Source organism: Crocodylus porosus, unplaced genomic scaffold (assembly GCF_001723895.1).
Source record: "Crocodylus porosus isolate Cpor-Errol unplaced genomic scaffold, CroPor_comp1, whole genome shotgun sequence".
Taxonomy (NCBI): Eukaryota; Metazoa; Chordata; order Crocodylia; family Crocodylidae; genus Crocodylus; species Crocodylus porosus.
In genome coordinates, this window is record NW_017728925.1 from 9,596,167 (window position 1) to 9,621,787 (window position 25,621).

The 25,621-nt window shown below is 57.8% G+C and overlaps 1 protein-coding gene across 6 annotated transcripts; it reads left to right on the plus strand.

Moving 5' to 3' along the window:
- Positions 1-327: 327 nt before the first annotated feature.
- AK1 (adenylate kinase 1) lies at positions 328-25,621 on the plus strand. Of its 6 annotated transcripts, XM_019540673.1 has the most exons (13): positions 328-546; positions 1,139-1,318; positions 2,230-2,402; positions 2,953-3,066; positions 3,769-3,960; positions 4,352-4,442; positions 4,894-4,979; positions 16,527-16,566; positions 19,205-19,240; positions 20,637-20,800; positions 21,372-21,488; positions 22,933-23,124; positions 24,117-25,621. In XM_019540673.1, the coding sequence occupies exons 1-13, from the start codon at positions 363-365 to the stop codon at positions 24,183-24,185; spliced, it is 1,638 nt and encodes a 545-aa protein (XP_019396218.1). In that variant the 5' UTR covers positions 328-362; the 3' UTR covers positions 24,186-25,621. The 6 variants fall into 6 exon arrangements, with proteins under 6 accessions (XP_019396218.1, XP_019396219.1, XP_019396224.1 ...); XM_019540674.1 differs by lacking the exon at positions 4,894-4,979 and having other exon boundaries at positions 329-546; positions 4,352-4,438; XM_019540679.1 differs by lacking the exons at positions 328-546; positions 1,139-1,318; positions 2,230-2,402; ... (2 more) ...; positions 4,352-4,442; positions 4,894-4,979 and adding an exon at positions 8,472-8,577.

A 25,621-nucleotide genomic window follows, 5' to 3' on the forward strand; every position in this document is an offset into this window, starting at 1 on the left:
CTGCCCCACGTCCTCCTGCTGAGGAGGGCTCTCCTCCACCCATCTCCCCAGTATGGGGCAGAGGTGAGAGCTCTTAGCAAGAGTCTGGCAGGACCTGACCTGCGCCAGCCTGCTGCAGTTGTGCCTGTGTGCTGGGGGCTCCTGGGTGCCAGGATGGGCCAACAGGAAGGGGTGCGTGCTTATGTCTGTGCTGCCACTCTGAGCTGAGCCACGCTGTCCTGCCTCCCGCTAGTGAATACAGGCTTGCCTCTGCTGGGCTGTCTTCTCCCCCCCAGGCCCAATTCCCAGCCTGGCAGATCCTCTCCCCTCAGCCTCTCACTCTGCCCAGCGCAGTCTGATTTACTCCCACTGCCTTGCAGAGCATGCTCACCGGCTTGATGTACTCCCGCCCCGAGGACCCCATCAGCTATCTGGAGTGCTGCTTACAGAAAGTCCGGGAGCTGGGTGGCCCTGAGAAGGTGCAGTGGGACACTTTCCTGGGCCCGGAGCAGCACCCCTTCCCCCCACTCAGTGGTGGGCAGGGGAAGAAGCCCTTCTTCCAGCCAGGTAGGCAGAACTTCACAGAGGCACTGGTTTGGAGTGGGACAGGGCTGCTGAGCTCTGTTAGTGCTATAGCGCACACGGTAAATGAGCCAGGCACTTGGCTGCCAGGGTGCTGATGGGGATGATCCAGCTTTGAGCAGGGGCTTGGACTAGATGTGACCTCCTGCACCTCTTCCAGCCCTGCTTCTCCATGATTCTTGCCTGTGTGAAAATGGGAGAGAATGGCAGCTCCTGGCTGAGGGAGTCCTGGCCTCTGCCATTGCGGGCACGTGTCAAACAGTCCTCTTTGTCAACTGGCCGCGCTCAGATAGTTAGTGCCCATCTGAGCAGGAGTGGGATCCCAGGTCTCCCCGTGAGGCTGCAGGGCCGCACTCTGCACACATGTTGGCACAGACCTGTGTCAGCTGGAGGCACACCCCTTTTGCCCACTGCCAGCTCTGCGCTCATGGCTCCTGCACATGTGCACACCTGTCTTGGCCCATGGCCCTCTGCTCCATGCCTGTGCATGCATGGGAGCCCCCAGTGTCATATGCATCCCCCAGGCTGTGCATGGTCCCCCTTGAAGCTGATGTCCTGCCCCTGCTTCCCTCTGCAGACCTTAGTGTGGGGCCATGCCACTGGTGCCTGCAGGTGCCTGCCTGTAGGTGCCTGCCGCCCATCCAGAGCCAGTTCTCCATCGAGAGCGACTCCGACATGACAGAGTCCACTGGGCTGATCCAGGAGTACGACGTGTTTGACCCCAGCAGACCCCGCCCCAAAATCATCTTTGTTATTGGTGAGAACCCCCCAACCCGCAACCCCCACCCCTGCCGCCTAGTGCTGGGCCATGCATCTAGGATCATTCCTGCAGGGAGGACGAAGGGTAGGAGCCAGACACTGGAGTCTGACATCCTGTATAGTCCCTGAGCCTTTACAGTGGGATTCACTGGTCGGCAGCCCCAGGCTATGGTGGGGCACAGCTTGCTTCTCGCTGATCTGCAAAATAGTCATAATTCTGCCTTGCTTCACTGGGGACTGGAAAGACTTATTTCATGAATATGCAGTGAACACTTTGAGAGACCTGCTCAGGCCTTCCCCTGAGAGCAGCTGCCCCATTCCCCTGGCCCCTTCACCATTGCCAAGCAGCTGAGAGGGGGCTGGGTGGCTCAGTGGTGGACATTGTGGCAATAGGAGGCATTTAGAGGACATGGCCTCCTGTCTCTGTAATGCCTATGGCCAGACCCCCTCCTGCTCCCCTGGTATCATTCCATTGACTTCCTCCTGATTTACACCAATGAGAGAAGACCCAGGGCCTTAGTAAGCAATACAAGGATCTCTGCTGCCTTGGCTAATCCCATGCAGGGAAATGAGCCCAGACTCAACCCAGCACGTTATTTGCTCAAATGAATCCATGTGCTGCAGAAAACAGACATAGGTGCTTGGTCAGTCCCCCATGGGCCAGGGGACCGGATTACAGCACTGGCCCTCCGAGAACCCAGGCAGTCCCCCTGGAGCTGAAGGAGATCCTCCCCCGAGTGCTAGGAGATGCCTTGGGCCCTGAGGGTGGGGTCAGCCCCACACACACCCCCTGTAAGATGCCTCCCTGCATGTCCCCTGGGGAAAGCTCTGCAGACACTGACAGGGCAGGTGAGGATGGGGCAAAGGGCCTGGGGCCACTCAGGTGTTCACACCTCCTGTGTTTGGCAGGTGGCCCTGGCAGTGGGAAGGGCACGCAGAGCGCCAAGATCGCTGCCCACTTCGGACTCATCTGCATCTCCGTAGGCGAGATCCTGCGCAGTCAGATGCTCCACCATGCCACCAGTGACCAGAAGTGGGAGCTCATCGCCCAGATCATTGCCAACGGGGAGCTGGCCCCACCTGTGAGTCATGAGCACTGGGCTCCTTCAGGGACACCCTTGCGCTACCCTCTGGGCGCTGGCAGCTGTTTCTGCCGCTGTTCCCCACCTTCTGCCCTTGCAGCCCTGCTGTCCCCTCAGCAGTGTCAGGACAACGTGAGGCTTGAGGAGGGCCGAACAAAATGGTTTCCACCCCCTGGACAGAGATTGCCAGCATCTTCTTCCAGCAATGCCTTGTGGGCATTTCCATGTCCTGCCAGCCCTAGGCTGGTAAGAGCCCTCTCTGGTGATGCCCACAGGGTAAAAGGTGATGGGAACGAGTTTGCCTCTTGGCCGGTGTCTCTGCCAGAGGCTGCCTCTGGACCGAGTGGCAGATGACAGGTGCAGAGATTTTAATGCTCTCATCTCTGTTCCGTCAGGAACAGGGCTGGGACCCATCGCCATCAGACTGCCCACCCCACAACCACCTGGCAGGCCAGACGTGTATGTCCCCGCTGACCCCCCAGGACAAGCGGTGAGAGGTTCAGTCCCTGCCCTCATGACCAGCCCCCTGAGCAGTCTCTTTGCCTTGCAGGAAACCACCATTGAGCAGCTGAAGCAGCAGTTCCTCAAGCAGCAGGATGCCAGAGGCTTTGTGGTGGACGGTTTCCCCCGGGAGATAGGGCAGGCCTTCACATTCGAGGAGCAGGTGGGGTGAGGCTGACGGTGGGCAGAGACACTTTGCAAGGCTTCATTTCATGTTCTGAGCTGCCCTTTCCCCAAATCCTCCCCTAGCACCTGGCACTGTGCCCCCCCCACCCCCTCCAACAGTGTGCACCCTCCCCAGGCACTGTGCCCCCAGGATGTCACCCTTGCCCCTCTTCTCCCACAGTGACTGGGGATCACAAGAACACCCTGTCCCCTGTCCACCCAGAGGAGGTCAGGATTGGATCCCTGCATTCCTGGTAATCTGGGGAATGCCTGGATTCCTCCATCCTAGGGCCACAGTGGTCCAGGCCTTGCCCAAAGCCTCTTCAGGACCCTCTGTGGGATGGTGAGACTCCCTGGGGACCTGTTTGTGGAGTGGGGCCATGTTGATCTAGCAGGGCGGGGAGCCAGGAGAAGCTCTTGCAGGCTGCAGCCTGGATACTTTCAGCACGGTTCCATCAGGAACGGCGCTGGGACCCACCACTGTCCCTCCCAGCAGATCCCCCCTACCCCATGACCACCTGACAGGCAGGACATGTGGGTCCCAGCTGACCCTCCAGGACAGGTGGTGAGAGGTTCAGTCCCTACCCTCAGGGACCCTGAACTCATCATAGCCTGTCTCAGGCCTGTCTAGGCTGCTGGGGTCCCCATGGGGAAGAGAGCTCTGCCCCCCTCACAGCCGGGACCATCTGTCTGACTTCAGATCGGCTCCCCGGACCTGGTGGTGTTCTTGGCATGCTCAAGCCAGCGTTTCCGGCAGCGCCTGGAGAAGCGGGCATTGGAGCAGGGCCGGCTGGATGATAATCCCCATGCCATCGAGCGGAGGGTGGACACCTTCAAGCAGAATGTCCCACTGATTGTGAAATACTATCAGGAGAAGGGAGTCATCATCCGGGTAAGGCTCTGTGGGGGATGCTGGAGCCATGCCCCAGTCCCAGCCACCAGGCTGGGTGGCTCCCCCCTACCAGCACAGCACAGATCCAAGACTCGGTGCTGGCTCCCAGCCTCATGCAGGGCCTGGTCCTTTGTCACTCTCCAAAGCATGGGGTAGGATCGGAGGTTGCATGGAGCAGGCACTGACCCACGTGATGGCCCTGGGGGTGCAGGAGGGAGGTCTGGGAGCATGTCTAGAGTGGGAGAGTTGTTGTCCTGGAAGGCAAAGCCCTGGGAGGGGGCTTGCTTTGGAGGGCAACTGAACTCCGGCATTTCTTCGTTCCCATCCTGCTTCACCCCCTCCCCTCACCACAGATCCAGACTGACCATGGCCTCTGCCTTTCTGCTTTCAGTTCGATGCAGACAGAGAGGAAGATGATATATTTGCTGACATCAGCTCTGTGGTCCAGGCACAGCTTTACCCAGATGGCATGGACAAGGCAGGTGAGGGGGGCTGTTAGACACTGCCAGGGAGAACGGAGCTGGCTGGGGGTGAGCCAGAGCGCTGGCCTTACACCCAGACCAGACCTTCTGGCCTCTCTGCACTGGGTTAAGCCCCTGGGCCAGCTTTAGGAAACATGCTATTTGAGGGTCCCAGCCCCTTCCTGCCCAACCACTGGAGTGGGACATGGACAGAGACAGCCTATGTGCTCAGCTAGCCCCTCAGGGAATGTGGACACACAAGTGTGGAGGGTGGGTCAGGGTCTTGTAAAGTTACTTTAGTCAGGGGTCTGGTAAGCATCTGCTCAGCTAAGAGTCTCCAAGCCTCTCCCATTGCCTTCCCATTGCCTTCCCCCAGCCCAGAGGTGCCCGGACCATTGAGGCCTGGGTTTGCCCAGGGCCCTTGGGGCACACAGTGTGCCCTCCGGTGAGTGTGCGTCTCTCTCTGGCTCAGGGTCTCTGCCACGAGCTGAGCTAGACTCACCCTACAGTGCCTCTGCGGAAGGCCAGCAGGAGGAGGAGGAGGGCGAGGAAGGGCAGGTAAGGGCCCAGCGATGCTCTCTGGCCCCCTTGGGGAAATGCCATCATGCTTTCCAGGGCCTGGGCTGGAAACCAGCCAAGCTTCCTCCCGCAGGATCAAAAACAGGAACCGGGGAAGCTCCCAGGGCCTGTGGAAAAACCCAGCGGATCCATTCGCCAGAGGGGTCAGTGGCTGGGGGCCGAGGGCAGGCACAGCCACTATGCCACCCAGATAGCAGAGAAAGCTTGGAGCAGGATGCAAAGGGAGGGGGCAGCTCTGATGATTAATTTCCAGAGGGCTGGAAAATGGAGAGGGAGAGACTGGGGAGCCATGGCAGGGAGGGATCCCAGAGGAACAGAGGCTGCCGTGACTGTGGTCTCCCAGATGGGAAGGCAAAGTGCTCCTCAGGGCTGCCAGGCAGAACAGCTGCCTGGGGGCGCAGAGGAAAGACATGGGCTGTGTCCCTGCCCCAAGCGTGTGAGCCATTGGCATCTGCTTGCCAGGGGAGAGAGGAGACTGCTGATGGGAGAGAACAAACGGGATGTGTGGCACATGAGGGGTTAACCCCTTCCACCAGCTCTCAGCTGAGCCAACCCCAGCCCGAGTATATGGGCTCCAGAGCCAGGCTCCAGCCAGCACCTACCAAGGGACCCTGGGGCAGGTAGCCAGGCAGCTGCTGTAGTGATCCCTGGTCCCCTGCACAGCGCTGGCCCCATCTGCCAGCTGAGGACAGGCTGGATGGGTCACTTTCTGTGCAGTTAGCCCTCAATTAGTCTGCCATCTCCTTTTCCTACTGGGCCCAGCCTGTGGTGGCTGCACAGGATGGAGGCATGGCAGCCAGACCGGGACAAGCCTCCCCTTCCCAATCAGGCATGAAGGGGAAGGGCCTTGCAACTCCCCGCTCTCCAGTTTCTGCCCACACTGCCCTCCCCAGGCTGCACAGCCTCCTCTGGCTGGTTCCTCACTGATGAATTAATTACCCTTGCTCCCTGTGGCACCAGCAGCAGCAAGGAGAGGTGGCCCATGGGTGTGAGATGCTATGGCCAGCCCCAGGCATCCCTGGGTCGTGGTGGGAGCAGCCTCCCTCTGTGCAGGGCCAGGGACGAGGGGGTCAAGGGATTGGGGGCCCCAGATGCCAGAGGGACCTTTCTGTGGGGCCCCTGAGGGACTTGCAGCCACTGGATATGAGACCCTGAATTCACTGTAGAGCCAGCTTAAGGGACATGGTTTATTACCCCTCGGTGTCTGTCCACTATAATCGCTTGGAGGAACACACTGGCACTTGTACTCTCTTCCTCACACTGTACCTGCCCCTGCGAGGCTGTTTCTGTTTCTCCCATCTCTTACTTTTTGCCTTACGCAAGACTGGGGCCTTGTACAGCCCCCGGCTCAATGGGATGCTGCTCTAGCTCAGTCCACAAGGCACCAGTGTCCTGGTGCTGCTGGCCTGGGGTGCTAGGAGCTGCCCCCCACCACGCAATTAGGAGCGGTTGTTGTGTTGATGTCCTGTTCAGTATTTCTTGGCACCCAGCCTGAAACTGCACACAATAGGAGGAAGCAACTCATTAAACAGCCTAGGAATAATAATTCAAGGTGCTAAGTGGTCTGGTCACATGACTAACTGTTTGTACTTCTGGGGCGCTCAATGTGCTCATGAGACTTGAGCCTTGCTCCTGAGCGGGGTAACTCCCATCCCCAGGGGAAACTGAGGCAGAGGGAAGGCAAGAGACTTGCCCAAGGCCACACTGAGGCGGTGGCAGAGCTGGAAATGGGGCCCTGACTCCCAGCCCCGTGCTTCTACCTGGATACTAAGAAGAAAGGGAGAAAAATGAAGAGGCTCCTGTAGCTGCCTTCACTGCGGGTACAGGGGCTGGGTCCCCTCTGGGTCTGCCTCTGCTTCCCTGTTGTGGCAGCCACCAGCTCTGAAGTGTTGTATTGGCAGGATGGCAGGGCACACAACAACCTTTGCTGTAGAGCTGTTGAGAGGCTCCTGAGTGGGGGTGACTGAGGGCATGGAGGGGGGGTATGGGCAGAGAGCCCCAGTGCCTGTTGGCATGAGGGGCTGGGCACCCAGCAGCTTTGTCAGTTCACTGGTGACTCCAGAGACTGAACAATTCATTGGGACTGGGCAATGGACGTGGGCTGTTCTGGAAACATCAGTGTGTAGCATGGTGGGTTTTTCTGAATGTAATGCACTATATTTTCCCACCTACAACATGCCTCAGATAAAATATGCACATTGTTTTAAGGGCAGAACGAAGAAAAATCTTTCCCTGCGGTAAGTAACAGCAGCTAGGGATCGGAGCCTGCTCATTGTTCTGCTGCCGGTGAGTCTTGTGCAGTAAGGCAGAAACTGCTCTTACATATTTCTCACATATAATTCACACTGAAATTTCCAGCAGCTGGTTTTGGGGGGAAAAGGTGTATGTTGTATGCAAGAAAATACTGGGTACATTTTTGGTAATGCGTAATTCAGCAAACATGCTGTACTGCAGCAAGCAATGCAACTGCCGCCAAATCTGTCTGTTGCTAGAAAAAGTTTTCAGCTGCAAAATTCCTTCCTGTGCTCTGTGAAGCAAAGCTGCCAGGGCCCTGCACTCAACAGGGAGCAGAGCTGACCCTGTACGACAGGTAGTTTCCCCCTGTCTTGCTGCTTGGCAGTCTGGATGAACTGCCTGAAAGTGTTGTGTTCAGTGCAGTTACTTGCGGTGTTGTTGAGATGTGTTCTCTCTCCCATGGGTCGACAGAGAAGTTGGAGCCCCTGATGGTTCCTCACTGGCCTGTATGACCTGAGTCTGGGGTTTTCCAGGCAGGCCTCCATGGCTGACAAGAACTGGGCTGAGAGTTGCTGCCCATCTCTGTAGAGATACCAGGGGCTGATGGAGCCTGAAGGCCGAATTCCCCTGCGTGTCCTAGAGAGGGTCCTTCCAGGTCACAGTAGCCTGGCCGTGTGTGGGAAAGTGTCTCCTGCTGCCCCACATGGCAGCCCACTGGGATCTTGCCTGGGACCTTTTCCCAGCACTGGACTCAGTGTTAGGGAATAGGGAGGAAAGGTTAGACACAGCCCTACCCTTGGTATTGCCCCAGCCCTCTGTGCCTGCTGCACACAGGGCCCCACATGCCTCGCAGCCCCAGGGGAGGGAGTCCTCAGGTCTTCCAGGCTTCAAGGGGGGTCATGGCACTCTGGGGGCCAAACCCTGATCCAGGTGGGGGCAGGATCAGGCCCTGGAGCATGGAGCAGCGAGTCTGGCCCTGCTCTGCCCACTCGTGCTCCAGCCGCCTTACTGGAGCCACACCAGGGCTAAGTGTGTGCTTCTCCCACCAGCGCCTCCGCTCTCGCCCTCCCCAAGCTCTTTGTCTGTGCTGCCGACTCCCCCCACCCTTCAGCCACCTCCCCCCCTCGCCCCTAAATCATTGGTATTCAGATCACATCCCCAGGAGTCGGGTGTCTCTGCCTGCTCCAAGGCTATGAGAAATCCTCCTCCCGGCATGCAGTGCGGATGGCAGCATTATATATAGCGGTAAAAATAGCCAGGCAGGACATGCAGGGCAGCTGGCTGGAGCGAACCGGCCCTTTCTCCTCCCAGCCTCCTCAGACTCCACCATCCCAGCGCTGAGGTCAGTAGCGCGGCCCCTGGGCGGGAGCTTCAGCAGGAGGGGAAGGGAGCTATGCTGTGCAGGGGGTCCCCAGAGGGCAGGGCTGCTGTAAACCCTGCCTTGCTGCAGACTGGAGCCCTGCTTTGTTCCCCACTGCTCCTCTGGCCCTGGGGTCGAGGCGTCTGGCTGCTGGGCTCTGGGCTGAGGGTTGTTTTGCTGGCAATGCAGCAGCCAGCTGCCGCTGTACCAGGCTCAGCGCGGCGACGGCAGGCTCTCCCCACAGCTGTGTGTCATCCGCCAACGTGGGCACAGTGTTTATTCCCTGCATCAGGTGTTTTTTCTGGGCTCCCCACAGGTGCAGGCGCACCTGCCTGCATCTTGTGTGACTGCGCGCAGGGACCGTGAGTCAGGGCTCCCGGCCTCTGAGCCTGGTTCTTGCATGGACACACCATGACCTTGGGCAGGTCACTTAACACCTGTGGCTCCATGTCCCCCGCTGGACAACAGCTCCTTTCACCCATACTCAGGGAGGTGGGAACTTTGCTGTGCCTTGATTTCTGGATGGAGCATAGAGGAAGCCTGTTCTTGCTGGGCCCTGGCTGTGACTTTGGTGCATGTTGTGTGGATGGTGCAGGCTTCTAGGGCAGTCTAAAAACCTGGCCGAGTTGGTGCCTGGCTTCAGCAGGGAGCTGTGCGTGGTGTCAGACTGGTCTAGCATGTGTTCTGGTTGCTTGTTGCAGGCTGCAGTTGCCTGCTTTGGCATTTGCTCACTTTTCTCACTGTCTCTGGATGTGCCTCCAGCTTCAGCTCAGAAGGGTCCTAGAGTTCCCTGGTGTGTTGGCTGAGCCACTGGAGGGCCAGAGACTGGGGTTGGAGGTGAGGGGTCACAGTCAGGAGCACGTTGGTGGAGCTCTGGGCTGCAATCCTGTGCTGGGGACTGTAGCTCACATGACAGGTGTGGGGAGAAGGGCCCAGGGTACATCAAGCTGTGGATCAGGGCTGAGATGCATTGGCAAACCTGGGTGAGAGGCACTGGACTGGAGGAGATGGCCTGGGTTGCAAACCACAGTTGTGGCCTGGACAAGCTGGCCTGGGTTGCAAACCAGAGTTGCAAACCAGAGTTTGTCCAGAGCCTGCGCCAGGCTTGGTGTCCCTCACTAGCATGAGCACTGAATTCACTCCCTGGTCTTTAGAAGATGAGTCCCCAGGCCCCAACGCTGCCATTAAATGGGGTTCACATGGTGGCAGGCACAGTGCCCCCAGGTAGCATGTCCCACCCTTCCTTAGTCTTGAGTTCCCAGGCCCCAGCTGGTGTCACTGGGAAGGGGAGTTTTCCTCGTGTGATTTCCAGCTCTCCTCAGGGCTTAGTGCTTCCACATGATGATGCAAGTAGAAAGGGCAGATGGAGCCCTTCCTCATTTGGAGCTGCTCTGGCCCCATGCCATAGACTGGGATGGGGGCAGGGCCAAACCTGGCAGAGCCTGGCAGCAGCCTGGTGCCGTAAGCAATGGGTGCAGCGCACAGAGCCATTGATAATAGCAAATACGCAGAGAGCAAGAAACTCCTTTGGGCCTGGGAGGCAGGGCAATTGGAGACTTCAGGCAGAGAAGCGGTCAGCTTCTCTGCTGCAAACAAACGGCCGATAGTCAGGTGTGCGGCTGTTCAGAGAGGGAGTTGGAGTGTCCAGGCCTCTGGACTTTGCTGTGGCCAGGAAGCCTCCAGGGCTGTCCAGCTGGCACTAATGCTGAGACCTGCACTGTTGGGTCTAACTATGGTGGGATGCCGGTGCCCGGGGCATGCGCCATGCTGTCTGCGGCCCACGCAGGCCAGGAGATGCAGGCTCTGCCCCGGGGAGCTTACAGCAGAGGCTGCATGGAAACAACGGCTCTGTGCTTTGTCTGCCTGTCCAGCGATGTTGCACCAAGCCCATCGTGGTGCTTGCTCTGCCACTCCCCAAGCTGAATCTGACTAAGCCTGGAGTAGTGGGAGAGAAGCTGGGTCTAACGCTGTGGCTTTTCCCTCATGGCACAGGCCACAGAGGATAACAGCTGCTTGTCTGGTCCCTCTGCATCACCCATGAGGAAGCAGCCACCCAGGGATGCTATTCCCAGCCCAGATGCTTCAGCGTTAGACTCGATCCTGTCAGGCACAGAGTCCCTTGCCACCCCTTGACTTACTGGGTCAGCTCCCACTATCAGGATTGTAGCCTTGCCGCTTAACTACAGGGCTGTACAATTCCTGCCAGCCCTGCTGGGGTTGTGGCTTTTTCTACATGGCCATAGAGTCAAACTGGAGAGAAGTGGGACTTTACAGGAGTCAGAAAGGCCCAGCAGCCATGGGACCAGACCAATGGTCTTTCTCACAAGCACCCTCGGGTTACAGTGCCCCACCTAGCAAATAGGTCCCGTCTGCCCCCCAGGAGAAGGGATGGGACATGTGGGGATGCAGGGGCAGTCGAGTGCCACTTCCGGGGGTGGGGATGGGAATATCAGGCTGGCCGCGAGGCTGGCAGAGCTGCTTCTTGGCTCTGAGGAGCACTCTAAGCCTTTTGTTATCGGGGCACCCAGTCACCTGCTCTCTAGGCTAATGTCCCTGTTGGGTCTTCTAAGATGTTGAAATCAGCAGCTTCCCAGGGCTAGCCCACCAGGTCAGGGCATGGTCCCATAGACAGCCTGTTGCCCAGCTGTGGGATGGGAAGCACTGCTCTGGGGAAAGGGCAGGGACATGGCAGCAGCAATGTTGAGACCTCTCAGCTCTGGTCCATGTGTTGCAGCCAGGGACCCCACACTGAAAAGCATCCCCCAGCCCTTCCCACAGTCACTCATATCACACCTGCTCCTTTTCCTGTCTCTGTGCTTATGGAAAGCAAAGCTTTGGCCTGCATTGCTCTGGTGCTGGGTGGGCTGTGAGCCCACCTTGAGCAGCCAGAGCAGACGGGGAGGTTAACATAATTGTGTGTAATGTGTCCCCCCTCACTACCCCAGGCTGAGGGAGGCTGCTGGGGTGGAGGCAGGGCTGGAGCTGGCTCAGCTGCTATTGCAGCATGTAGAGCAACAAGGCTGGGGGTGCTGGCAGGGACCCAAGGTTGTGGGTATGTTTGGTATTCGGCTGCCAGGTCATCCGATCTCAGCCAGGAGGCTGCTTGTAGGAAGCGGGCTGGGATTGAACATGGCCTGGAGCCACGGGCATTTGGGAGCACCTGCAAATATCACCCTACACCCGCACCCAGGGCCTTTGCCCTACTCCCCAAACCCCTCGACCTCCTCCCTACAAACGGACCTGCCCCCCCTCAGCCACTGACCCTCCGAGACTCAAGCTCAGCCTTGGCACTAGCAGCTCAGGCACAGCTTCAGTGGAGCTGCCCCATCTCGTGCCAGTGCTGGCTTGGTCACTTCAGGCCTCCTCTGCCCATAAAACTGGGCTTCAGGGGCCTTGTGTGGGTGAAGCACAAGGTGAAGGGCTGAGAATGGCTCCCAGGGGGGCTCTTGAACTCCACCTGGGAGCAAGAAGGCTCCTATTTCAGGACCAACTTGGGTTCCTCATGACCTTTGCCTTCCTCTGCCTGACTGCCCTTTGGGGCAAGACGAGGATCTGGCCCGCAGCTCCTTGGTGCTGACCGCACCCCAGCACAGGTGTGGAAGTGCCCCGGGGGGATTTATGGCTGGGCCATACTTAGAACCCAGGAGCAGGCTGAACCCAAAGGGCACCTGTCCTTATTAGGCCTGGGCTGGGGGACTGTAACTTGAACTCCCTGCTCCTCCTGCTGAGGCTGGGCTTGTGGGCTGCGGCGCAGGCTCTGGAAGGACATAGGTCTATTTTGGGGATGGGCTGTCCGAGCCCTCATCTCAAAGGGTTCAAGCATTATCCAAGCTGGTAATAGTCTGGGCCTGAAGACAGCACTTAGGGGTTTGCTGCCCACAGGAGATGAAGCCAGGGGTGGGTGGGAGGGGACTGGGCCCTGAGGTGCCCCATAGCACCAGGAAAAATGAAGCCCAGTACCAAGGAGGTAGCCAGCCCCTTCTCTAAGCCCCTGGTTCCCACCAGGTTGCAGGGAGGGTGCTGCAGCTTTGTGCAAGGGGAACGATCATTGTTTGGGCATGGGGAGTTGCAGATGTGGTGTGGGGGAGGCAGGTGTCTCGCAGGGGAGCTGGGTGGTTGCAGGCAAGGATGCAGAGAGGATCGGGCAAGTCTGCTGCTCTGGAGGAGGAGGGCAGCTGGCCCAGGGAACATGGAGGATGGTGCAGTCATGCCAAATCTATGTTGTGTCTTTGTTCTTTATACCCAACAACAACGTGAAGGCATGGCAGGGACATGGTTGAGTCCTACCTCAGTACCCTTGCTACTGCCAGGCCTAGCTAGACATCCTGCTGCTGCTTCCAAACACCCTGAGGACCACTGAAAGGATCACAGGGTATTTAAAGGGATATTGCCCTATCACTTTAGACGACCGACTGGAAGAAGGCTCAGCTTGCCCTGCATCTTTGCCTCTGTTGGCTGCACCCATGCCAGTATCTGATTATACTGATAGCCAGAGCAAGCTGTGCACATACAAGTCACGTCACACACATGTGCAGCTTGTCCACATGTGGGGGCTGCGCCAGCTGGTGGGATCACACCAGAGCAGCTCAGCCCTTTGCAGACTTGCAGTCAGTGGGGTGAGACTGGATGGACACCCATGCCCCCAAAACCCAGCTGCCTCTCCCCAGCTGCCTTCTCCCAGGGCTTCCCTCCCCAACTCCCTCTAGTGTCCCCAGCACATATTAACCTGCTCTCTACTTTGCATTAGCAGTAGCAAGGGGCTACAGGCAGAGCCAGGCAGTGCTTAGGAACACTGTGGGGTAACAAGTTTGGCCCTATGCTTTTAAAAAAGTGGTTGCTTGGGAAGGCTGTCAATCAATCAGCCTGGCTTCCCGCTGGGAAGGATGCTTGATGCTCAAGCAGGGCAGGAGCAGATGATCCCAGGGACTGTGTGCCCAGCCTATGGGGCCTGTCCCTGCATCTTAGCCATCAGGCCAAGCTCTGCTGGAGCCCCTGAGCTAACCTGGCCCTTTGGGGCTCCAAAATGAGCTCCCTGGGGTGCAGCACTGCCTAGCAGGAGGCAGCCTGGTCCCTGCGCATCCTCCTCTCTGGGGAGTGGAGAGTGTGGTGGGCCAGTAGGGGGTGCTCCTGCATTGAGCTGCCCACCTCCCTGCGCCCAACCACCTTCCAGGCTCCGGGTGCCTCCCTAGGGGCGCCTCACGTCCGGCTGTCCCCCTTCCTGGAGCACACTCGCTAGCCTGGGGGTAACGTAGCTGCCACCACCCCGAGAAGGGACTCTCTCGGGCCTGTGTCCCTGGGGGAACACAGGCCTAATAGTCCTATGGGTACTCAACCCAGTACAGGCACTTGGGGCACTTCTCCAAGTCGGGGGTCAAAAAGGAAAGTCTCCCTTAGTCCACAGACCTAAGGGGTCTCTTAAGCATAATTTAGACCCACTCCTCAATAAGTCTCCCACACTGGTCACAAAGGAGGACTTTATTGATTACAGGGGCAGGGTGAAAATAGGGTACAAGATTGAGCAATCTCATAGAAATCCCACAGAGCAAAACAGTCCGGCTGAGGTAGCCTTTTGATCACGCATCTGAGTTACTGCCAGCTAGATATCTAACCAGACCTCGAGTAGCTTACTCACAAGCATCCTCCAGAGGCTGGTGGAGGTTCCCTCTAGAGGCAGGCTGTTCCTAGCTCGTGAGTTTTGGGGGAGAGAGCCAATTTTAGATGGTAAAACTCCTTTCTAAATCTGGGTCCCCTGCATGGCTGCTGCCCCCTCCTCCTGGGCAGTCTTAACTTATATAGCCCCTGTGACCTCATTCACCTGGTCCAGTGGAGGCCAGCTCTGGTTGACTGTTGGCCAGTCAATTTGACATACATCACTAGTTGCTGGGCAAACTCCAGCTCACCAGGTAGATGCCCCTCACCCAGGTAGGTGATACCAGTCACGTAGGCAGAGGGAGCAGGTTTCCCCCCTCCCTCAGGAATGTAGCCAGCTCAGGTTACCTGAAGGGATAGGGTAAGGGTGCGTCGCCTCTGCTGGGCCCATCCTAATCACATTGTCACAGCACAGAGATTTTGGGGAGAAACAAAGGTGGCCTCCTGCCACAGAGAGGAGCTGTGACTGGGAGCTCAGAGATGCACCAGCTTTGTGTTAGAGACTTTTTTTTTTTATTTGTATCCGTGGCCAAATTAGCCAAAACTAATTCCAAATCCAAGAGTCCAGAACTGTAAGTGGCCCTAGTACCGGCAAACATCCTCCAGATGTTTCCAAAACTTCCAAAACCTTTGGCAGGCATCCTACTTGCATGCCCAAGCCTGGAGGCTTGGGGTTTGGATGCCTCCGAGTTTTGCTTGCGCTCAGCCGTAAGGCCCTCGGAGCAAGCAAGGGAGGATACTCCCATTTCTACAAACCAGGCGTAAAGCTGCTGCACCTCAGTGGGTCCTGAACCACACCAGAAAAGCAGTTCTCCTGTGATGCGGTTCAGGAAAACTGCCTTCTTGGACACAGACACGTGGCATTTCTCCTGCCAGGTAAAGAAGCCGCTGAACTTGTCCTGAGCCTTCAAGAGGCCGATGCAGTCGCACCAGGCAGGCACACGGGGCAGTGGTCACTCGCACATGCAGCAGCTGGATCGGCCTCCTGGCAATGCTGTGCTCTGTGCCTGGTGACGTTATTACATGTCCTGCAGTTCTCAGCATTGTCCTGGAAGCCCCAGCTCCTGGAGCCTTGTGATGAGGAGAAACCCTTGGTTCTGGTTTAAAACCAAAAGGGAGTCCCTAGCCCTCCTGGCTGGAGAGAAACACTCCGAAACGCTATTGGTGGGTTGCTCCCCGTGGGCTTGGAAAGCAGAGGAACGCAGAGAGACAACCCAGGTTTTATTAGTCTTCTGCAAAGTGGGTGTCATCTGGGGATCCCGTAGCGTGCCTGCTGGCTGCAGCCAGGGACCATCCATCTGCTCTCTGGGCCATGGGAGCGGTACATGCTTCTAGGTCAGCTTCATACCGGGCCTCCCTGTGGCCTGTCCAGCGCTGACCCATGTCCTGTGGTACAGTGCTCTGACACCCGAGCTCGGGCTGTAACCCAAGCATCCCCGAGGCCATTAAATATGCAAGGGCGGTCTCATTGTAAGGCAGCAGCCAGGTCCAGCAGACGGTGGCTCTGGACAGCAGGGCTGGAGAAGTCACCTGCCCCAGCGAGGTCCATCTCTCCGCTCACCCCCAGATCTCTCCCCGGTTCGCACCCACTCTGAGCCTGCCTCGCAGTCCCCGTGGGGTGCGTTCGTCTCCTGTTCCTGGCTGGCTGGCTGGAGCAGACGGCAGGGACGGCCGGTTGTCACAGTGACAAGCACAGCCTCACCGGCTCTCTAGAGCTGCTGCAGAGGCTCAGGAGTGCTTGAATGCACCGGGTAAGGGGGCCGCAAGGGCAGAGGTCCTAAGCTGGGTGGGGCGTGTTGGCTGCGCACCCTCACAGCTGCAGGGAGGGGGTCAGGGCCACTCTCTTCTGAGGTCTTCAGGCACATCTCAAATGGACCCGGTGCCAGCTGGGTGGGTGTCCGGTTGCAGGGCAGCTGGGTGGATCTGCACCGTTGGGCTCGGCGCTGTGGTGCAGAGTAAGCATCCGGTTACTAGGGCAGCATGTTCTCCAACCAGCCCGTGCTGTGGGTCCGCGTGCGTTGGTGTGAGGTAGGCGTGCATGGCCGTGCAGCTCTGGGAGTGCCGGAGATCCCTCCGCTTCTACACAAGGGGCCTGCCAGAGGCCTCCCTTCTGCTTCCTAGGAAACCTGTCTCACAGCAAGAAGGCAGCAAGGAGATTCAGAGCCCCAGAGCTCTGCGAAGCGCTAGCCGCTTTGCCTCAGGTAGGACTGAACCAGAGCAAGCCTGTCGTGGAAGCCAAGGGCCGGCCGAGCCCTCTAACCAAGCCTTCTGTTTCCTTCCAGCCTGAAGATCTTTGCCCAGATCCCCTCAGGATGGCAACAGGTGAGAGCTCCTCTTCCCAGTCCCCATTCCCTCCCCATCCCGGTGCGTCTTTGTCATACTGCTGCCAAGTCACAGTGTCCAGCCCACAGTGTGAGCCCCTACCTGCAGATCCAGGGTGCTGAGGTGTGAGGTTAGGTCCAAGTCCTTGCTCAGATCCAAATCTCCAGGTCTTGTAGCTGTGTTACCCCCTCAGGAAGACGGTCCCTCTTCACTGCCCTTCTTTTCTCTATCACCCCCTTCTCAGCCCCAGCGTTAGGGTCATGCAGGTGTGATGTGGACATCCAGAGTCGAGCAGAGCAGCCCTGTGAAGCATGCGCCTCAGAGAATTGCTCCTGGCAACGTCCCTGTTGGACCTTTGTCCTGGAGCTGGCATGTGAGTCTGCAGCTGCCAGACCCACTTTCCTCCATTTCCTCCCTGGATTCTCCCTTGCTCTTTCCCTCCTCCCTCTTCTGGTAGCAGGTCAGACCCTGCTCTCACTCAGTGATGCCCATGAAAGAGTTCATCTGCCTGTAAAGGGATGCTCCGGGAAGCTCAGCTTCTGTGGTTGGTCTCTGGCAAATCTTTTCTAGAGACCCATTCATGCCCATTTTGACTGTGCTTGGTCCTGTGGACCTGCCCTCTGAGGCTGTGACCACCACTGGCAACCTGGCAGAGCCTGAGCCATAGCTCCTGCCTCTGGGTTTGGTGCCTGATGATCAGACCAAACCACTTCCCTTAGCATGTGCTTCCCTCCCAGAGTCTCAGAGACTGTCCCCAGCACAGGCAGGCGCATCCCCCCAGCCTGTCCTGTCCCTCAGCAACTTGGCTGGGGAAGATCTGTGTTGCAAAGCAATTAGAAAGCTCCCCATTGCCAAAGGCAGGCTCCTTCCTGCTGCTCAACTCAGCCGTGCTCCAAGGTGTAATTTTAGAAGGCTGTAATCAGAAGACCTCTTGTTGCTGGGTGCTGTGGCTCTGAACTTCAGACAGCTCTGGAGACACCCTGTGGTATTTTTAGCCCTTCTCCCCAGTCTCCGTTACACTCAAGAGAGTTGAAAGTGCTGGAAAGGCTGGTCTGTGCCAGGCATAACGGTCACCCTCTGGGCTGATGCAGCAGAGACTGCCCCTGGCATCTCCAGTGCTGACAGCGTGAGCTGCTGCTGTCCAAGCACAGCACCTGGGGCTTGTAGCGTCTCCTGACCTGTGCAGAGTAGCGCAGTGACGGAGCTGTGACACTCCTCAGCGAGTTCCACGGGTGCTGGAATTGATTATGACTTAAACTGCCCACGTCCAGGGCAGCTCTGTCCCTGAGAGCCCTTTCTGGGGCTGAGCTGCAGTGTTGGCACGGGCCAGGCACCTGTTACTGCACGGGGCAGCCTGGATGCTGAGCTCGACCTTCCTCAACAGGACAGTAAATTAACACTGCCTCTCTCCTGGGCATGTTGGATGTGGCTGCTGTATGCAGAGGGCTTGGATATCTGAGATGACTGGCGTGCACCAAAGATGGGCACAAAGGCTGCGGTGGGATAGGATGTGACAGGACTGGCTCAGTGGGGCTGGCAGGGGAGGGAAGGCCTTGGGCAGACAGGTGAGGAGTGGCTGAAGCCCGATGTCTGAGAGGTGCCTTACCAGCCGCGGGGGCACATCCCGGGACAGGGATGTTGTTTGCTCAGGGTTAATGGTACAGCAGTGCATCGCCACATCCCGAAAAGATCCTCTCCCCATCTCAGAAGGAAGCGTTGCCCATCCCTCCCCGTGAAGCTCGTCTTCCTCACTCGGGGTGACATCCTCCTGCCGTGTGTGCTTCCGACTGCTCCGGCTCCTCGCCCACCGCAGCGGGGCCTCCAGTTTCGATCTGGAGGACCCAGTGTGCGCCCTGCAGCCCAGGAAGCCAGCTGAATTACCTCGGGGTTGGATTTGGCCCGCTGTCTGCAGGAGGAGGAGGCGTTGCCTCGGGGTCGGGGGCAGAGTCCGCAGCAGCTCTTGCCCCAGGCAGAAGGGCGGCGGGTGCTGGGGCTTGTGGGGCCTCCCCGCCCCCAGGAAAGGCCCCGAGCAGCGGGGTTTGCGGGGCCCGGGGAGGAAGGGTGCTGCCGCCCGGGGCTGGAGAGCGGGGCTGCCCTCCACAAGCAGGTCTGTTCCGGTCCCGGTCACGCCGGCCCGCGGGGAGCGGAACCCCGCGCTCTCGGCTTTTATGAGGCGGCTGCGGCTGCGGCCCGGCTCCGAGCGTGTCGTGGCAACCGTCTCCATAGCAGCGCGCAGGAGCCCCCGCCGCAGGGTCGCCGCCCGCCGCGCGAGGACGCCGCCGGCTCGGGAGCCAGCATGTGCTGAGCGGAAGCGGCTCCCAGCGGGGGCGAGCCGGAGCCGGGAGCGGAGGCATGGGGGCGTCGTGCTCGTGCGTGCCCCGCTCGCCGGAGCGGGCCGGCCAAGGTACCCGGGGCAGAGCCACCCGCAGCGGCTCCCCGGGGGCTGCCAGCCACACGGCTGCTTCCCCGCCCTCGGGAACGGGGGTTTCTTGCCAAGTCGGCTCCATTTCCAGGCCGCCGCGGCCGGTCCCCTTAGGAGGGCCTCCAAAAGAGCAAGCCATTCCAGCTGGCTGGCTGTTCCCTTCCCATGATCTCCCTCAGACTAACTCTCTGCTTTCTTCTTCCCCTTCTCCCATAGAAAAACTGAAGAACCACAAGATCATCTTCGTGGTGGGTAAGTTGGCTGGCAGAAAGCTCTGGGAAGTCCTTAGGGGCAGGGTGGCCGCAGAGGTGTGTGAGGCCGGGTGCGGCTCCTGGGACCACTGGAGGGTTTTCAGCCAAGCGCTCGGGGGGCCGTGGTTTCCGGGGTCAGACCCGAGGTGCCTGCAGGAGCTCGCAGAGTTTCCAGCGGGAGGTGCCCAGCGCTTCTGGGCAGTCGCGGCTTTTCCCAGCTGTCTCAGGCTGGGCTCCAAAAATCAAGGTGCTCATCTGCAAATGTTGGCTCTGGCCTCTCAAGGGAAGTTGTGTCCGTCATTTAAAACAGGACAGGCTCAAATCCTTAGAGTGCACCTAGAGACGAGGCTGGCACTGGGTCAGGATGGCCTGGCAGGCGGGGGGGGGGGGCTCTTACACGTACCTGCAAAAGGCGTCTGGAGACGGAGGGCCTCTTGTAATCCGTCTGCACTAGGGTGCAGCAAGGCAAGAGCTGCGCCTCATGAGCGCTTTTAATCCCCGGCATCTTTCAGCTATGACTGTCTGGCAGAGTGCCCACAAGCACCAGCTGCTGTGTGCATTACAGTTTTCTCCCCTCTTTGCTGCATCAAACGCCTTTCTGTTATTACCAGCATGAGCTAAATTAGAGTTGGTAGCAGAGGTTGGGGGACACCTTAGGGAGATGTCAGCTGAGGACGCGCTGGCACTGTGGGGGATAAGCAGGCTTCCCTGCAACCTGGGGGGCCCTGCACGGCTCTGTACTTCCCTGCCTTTCATCCCTGGGGGCAGTGGGCAGTCTAATACATGGTTTCTCAACCGGTGGCACGTGTACCCCTGGGGGTATGGGGGTACCCCAACACTCTCTCTCTTGCCCTCTTTTTGTCTCTCTCTCTCTCTCTCTCACCCTCTTTTCTTCTCAAAACTATGTCAAAAAAATTGGTGCACGGCACATTGCACGGCGCTTTAAATTCCCCAGTCATATTTTGGCGTGCTGGGCATTGCACAGCACTGGGTTCAGCCCTTCTAGCTTTGGGCCACATCACCTCTAACCCAGGTACATACTTGAGTTGTGCGCCCCTGGTGTAAACAGATGGCAACCACACCCACACCAAGTCAGACATCTGTCATATCACAGCCTTATATGCACAGCCCTTCTTGCAACAGATGGCAAACATTAGTCTGTAAATATAAAATCCCCTGGAAAATTGAGTATTGGGTTACTTATTAAAATGTTCAGAAGTTAGGGGGTACTTGCTATTTAAAAGGTTGAGAAACACTGGTCTAGTAGACTCTAGACCTTTCCTGGGTATCCCTGGGGTTTACAGCTCTCAGTGGGGATTTTCCCTAGGAGGTATCAGGGCTCTTTTTCCTCCAGCTTCAGCTTGGTTATGCATCTGTTGCCCTCACATGAATTCCAGGTGGGCCTGGCTCAGGAAAAGGGACCCAATGTGAAAAGATTGTCGAGAAGTATGGGTACACCCACCTGTCCACCGGTGACCTGCTAAGGGCAGAGGTTGGCTCCGGCTCTGAGAGGGGGAAGAAGCTTTCAGCCATCATGGAGAAAGGAGAGTTGGTGCCCCTGGTGAGTACAGGCTCTTAAATACAGTAGCTTGGAGGTTCCCAGTATACCTGTGCTGCTGTGTGAGAGAGCCCAGTTCAGAGGCCACAGCAGGACGTCTCGTCTGGTGAGCGCAGTGCATCGTGGATATCTGAGACTGGCAGGCTAGTTTGTGGGGGTGTTAGTAGAGCACCTCTTTCCCAGCTCCCAGAGGGTAGCTTAGGAAACTTGCTTCCCAGGAGACTAGTAGCTCCTGGTAGCTGGGAAGGAGGGCAGGTTAGGGTAGCATAGAAGGGAAGATCCACCTCTGAGTGTAGACGACCGGATGCCAGGGTGACAGGCACAGTGTAAAGGCCCAGATGGATGGAAGAATCTCTCGTCCTTCCTCTCATGGTGCCTGCTGCAGTGAAGCAGCAGAGCGCTACGCACAACCCCTGAATCCTGAGCAATGACTTGGCTGAGCCCTGCTGCCACCGCGGCTTTGAGAAGGAGAGCCTGGAAGCTGTGGGGGATGGTGCAAAGCTGTGGTGAGACTGGAATGGGAAGCGCTGTCCCCCGCCCTGCCCTGAATGCCAGCATTTCCCTCTGCCCTCAGGACACAGTGCTCGATATGCTGAGGGATGCCATGGTGGCCAAGGCAGATGTTTCCAAAGGGTTCCTGATTGACGGCTACCCCCGAGAGGTGAAGCAAGGCGAGGAGTTCGAGAAGAAGGTGAGGCAGGGAGTGCTGGGACCTTTGGCACTCTTAAGAGGGCTGTGAGCCTTCCCACACACCCTCTGGCTGCACACATCCTTTACACTGAGAACTGGAGCCATGTGGGAGGGAGAGCAGGGCTGCCCATGGCTCAGCAAGGGAACGCGATCCACAGGGCAGCTACAACCAGCTTGTGCCAGCAGCAGTGGGAGCAGTTACACCCCCTTGCCCTCCACTGGTGCTCGAGAGAGCACCTGCTGCAGTCTTGTCAGCAATCACAGGCTGGGCAGGCTGGGGCTTGCTCTGCAGCTGTGTGAGAGGCTGAAAAGTCAATCCCAGAAGGCTCAGGTTTGGGGGTGGCTCATTAGGAAGATGGCATCTCCCTGGGAGAAGTTGAGGGCATGCCATGGCATGATATCAGCATTGTCTTAAGGTTGAGGTGGAGAAGGAATTCTAGCCCCACTGTCCTGTCCACCCCCGGGCTGTTGACTCTTGCCTCCCTGAATTACTCACTCCTCTGTTTCAGCTGGATGTCAGAGTCTTCCCTGCATCCTCTCCCAAACTGCCAGGATAGCATTGTCTTGGACTCCTAAACAACTGTCCTGCTCCACCATACAGGGGTTTGCATGGAGTCCCTTCAGCCTATCACTGGGATGTGTTTGCAGTGAGAGTTGTACACTCGGGTGTCAGTAATCAGGTTAGAGCATGGCCAGCTGTTCCATGAACTGTCCGGGAGTCTGACCTCGAGGAAGGTCTCATAATTTACCCTAGGAAAACTGTAACCTTGTTAGTGCCGGCCTGTGAAGTCTGGGGCAGAAACCCTGATGGGGAGGTGGTGGAGGATCCCTGGCTGAAATGCACAGGGCTGGCACATGGCGGCGCTGTGGCTGCTCTGTAGAGTCACAGCTGCAAAAACAATCCAAAATGGTCTTTTTTACCAGGCTCCGGGCAGGATGTGGCAGGGTGAAACCCACCAGGCAGAGTGGGAAGTAGCCAGGGGTCAACAAGCATGTGTACAAGAAGTCAGCTCCATTGGACTGCTCCCCGTCACACATGCAACAGCGTGCTCTGCAATGGCAGCTGGCCAGGGGCACGGAAAGCCCCAAATTCCCCATCTCTTTGCTTAGGAGTGGCTGGTGTAAGTGTCTGTTGGTAAAGTCAGGGTCACGCCTCCATTTTTGCTGCTCACTGAGTCAGATTGATAGGACAATTGCTCCAGCCCCACTCTCCCTTTTTGTCTTAGCTGGGGAGGGGGATATCTCAATGGCTCAGGCCCTAGTTATCCACTGCTCTTTGTCCCTAAGCCAGACAGTGCCCAGTTCCCAGAGTCCCCCTTTGGCCACCGTCCAGGTTGGAGTGATGAAGGGATGGCTCCAGGCCCAGGCTGCAGCTGCCCTCAAGTCCCTGTGCTGCAGGACCCCTGGCTGGACAGATTGGTGGCCAACCTTCCTCTGCCCCACAGATTGGGCCCCCAACACTGCTGCTGTATGTGGACGCTGGGAAAGACACCATGGTCAAGCGCCTGCTGAAGCGGGGGGAGACCAGCGGTCGGGCAGATGACAATGAGGAGACGATTAAGATGCGCCTGGAGACGTACTACAAAGCTACAGAGCCAGTCATTGCCTTCTACGAGAGCAGAGGGATTGTTCGGAAGGTGGGTCAGCCCTGGGATCCTGGGCTCCAACTGGGCCAGGGACAGACTCTGGGACCGTGACTGGTTTCTCCAGCCCTTCTGCCCGTCACTATTGTACTGAGACCCTGCAGAGCCGATGTAGGCTTGGCTGGCTCTAAGCCAGCTGCCTTCTGCATGTCTCACTGTCTGGGGATTCCCAGGGGCTATGGGGGCAAGATGCACATGGAGAGGCCTCTGACCCCAGCCTGTCACAGAGCATATGGTGTTTGAGGCTGATTACCGAGACTTCAATGAGGATTGGCCAAGGAGGAGGGGGGCTACTGAGTCATGGGCCCTAGGGAGGAAGGAGAAGCATCAGGGGGCTTTCTGAGCCCGATAGAGGTAGTTGGAAAGCTACCAGTGCCAGGAAGGTGGGGGAGCCCGGATACAGAGAAGGGTCAGGATGGGCTTGGAGGGAGGCATGGAAGGAGGGGAGCAGACCTGGAGCAACAGGGGCTGCAGTGAGGCATGTGGTGGTGGTGGGAAGGGCAGGAGTTGCCCCCAAACCAATTAGGTAAGTGTTAAGTTATCACCCAAAGCTTTTCAGGCTTCTCCAAGTCTCTGGGGGCTGGTTCCTCACTCGGATGCCCCCTTTCCTCCCTCCCCAATCCAGGGTCCAAACCTGCGGGAATTTAAATCAGGCCTGAGATGGATCCCCTGGGAGTGCTCCAAGGAACAGCCCGCTCCCCCATGGAATGGGCCACTTGGCCCTGGGCCAAAGAAATCCCCTGTGCAGCCCCATAAACTTCATCAGAGTTACCCCCAAGGTGGGTTTTGGCCCAGTGTCCTGAGCTCTGTCCTTGAGCTCAGCCTAGCCGGTACGTGCAGCACAGCTATCACGGCCATGACTACGACATGCATTCGGTGGCAGGGGGCTTAGCCTGCATTTGGATGGCCCAAGGCCTGGGCAGTGCCCAGCTGGGTCTGTTTTGAAGCCTGGTCCCTAATGGCTCCCTCCTGTTCCAATCCTGCAGCTGAACGCAGAAGGCACTGTGGACGACGTCTTCAAACAGGTCTGCACTCATCTGGACACCTTGAAGTAAAGTGGGAAGGGGCCCTGCCTCCCCCCAGCCTCCCCTCTCACTCTCCTTCCCCCCCAGAGAGCACTACAGACCCCCTTGCACTGTACTCAGAGCTGAGCCACGGCCTCCCCACCCCCAACACAGAGAGCCAGTGAGCATCTCCTCCTGCCCTGTCTCCCATTCCAGCTCAATGGCAGAGACAGCGGAAGTGGCTTTATCCTGTTTTCATGGACAGAGCCCAAGGAGGAAATTTCAAGGACATTGTGTTTGGCTCCTTCCCCTCTCCCTGCAGTAAAGTTCACTTGAATGAGCCCAGACTTTATCTTTTTCTTCTGCAGCAGGAAATGAGTTTTTCTTTCCAGATATTTTACACCACCCCCCCCCCGGCCCCTTCCACCCCTCCCTGAGGTTGATTAGGGGCAGGAAGTAGCCTGTTTATCCCACTCAACAGCACCAGCAGGAGGAGAGGGAACTGCTTCAGGATGGGACAGGCGCGTGTGGGTGGGGTGGATGCTCCGTCACGGCAGGCAGTTTGCATGAGCTTTCATGGCATGGATTTTTGAATGAAGCACAGAGAAATCCTCACTGGAGCCAGGTCTGAGTGAGAGCCTCCCAGTCCACAGACATGCAGTAGCATAGACACTGCTTGGCCCTCAATCCACACTGCTCCACACAATGGATGGAGGAGACAGCGGTTAGGCTTGGCTGGGATGCTGAGGCAAGGTCAGATTCCACTGTGGAGCATCCTTTTGCCCTCCTGTCTCTTCCACTGCCCACTGCAGTGTAGCCTGCCTGGAGCCAGGACTTGCCAGCACTGCCAGCAAGGGGCAGGGGCCAGAAAAATCCCTGCCCTCGGTCACAAGGGCACAGTTGGACCAGGAGCCTGGTTGCCCTGAGGCTTTGATGCACCCCCTGTCTCCAGGGCAGGTGCTTAAGGCTGAAGTGTGTCTCCACTGAAAGCCCTTCTCTGCCTGCTTTTGCACCTCCGTCTCATGGCTTCTGAGTGCTCTGTGGGTTGACCGGCTCCTCTCAGCACCATGCCGAATTAAACACTGTGCCTCCTTCTGTCTCTGTCTTACTGAGCTTTTTACTGACACCAACCCATGAAAATCTCTTATGCTCCCCACTCTCACACCCAGGAGTTTCTCTTACATTCCCTCTGTCAAATACATGTGCACAAGAGTCTTATCTCTCTCCTTCCTTACACACACAGAGGAGTTTATCATACTCCCTCACACACACACACTGTCTTCCTCTCCCTCTCATGCATTTTAGTTCTAACTCTTCCTCCGGTTTTATTTTTTTGGTTGTTTTTTTTTTTTTTTACAATGGTGAAAACCATGAGTACTTACGAAGAAAAAAACTTCCCAACCCCCAAGTCTTAATGGTGGCAGGATGCACCTGCTGCCCGAATGTACAGCACCATGTTGTTATTAAAGAGAGTGGCTGAAACCTGG

What these genes read in the sequence shown, in the direction of transcription:
- AK1 (XM_019540673.1), top strand. Translation starts at nt 363, where the DNA reads ATGCTCACCGGCTTGATGTACTCCCGCCCCGAGGACCCCATCAGCTAT. An exon ending in AGATGGCATGGACAAGGCAG is followed by an intron (nt 4,443 to 4,893) that starts GTGAGGGGGGCT and finishes TCTCTGGCTCAG; the next exon opens with GGTCTCTGCCACGAGCTGAG. An exon ending in AAGGAGAGTTGGTGCCCCTG is followed by an intron (nt 20,801 to 21,371) that starts GTGAGTACAGGC and finishes CTCTGCCCTCAG; the next exon opens with GACACAGTGCTCGATATGCT.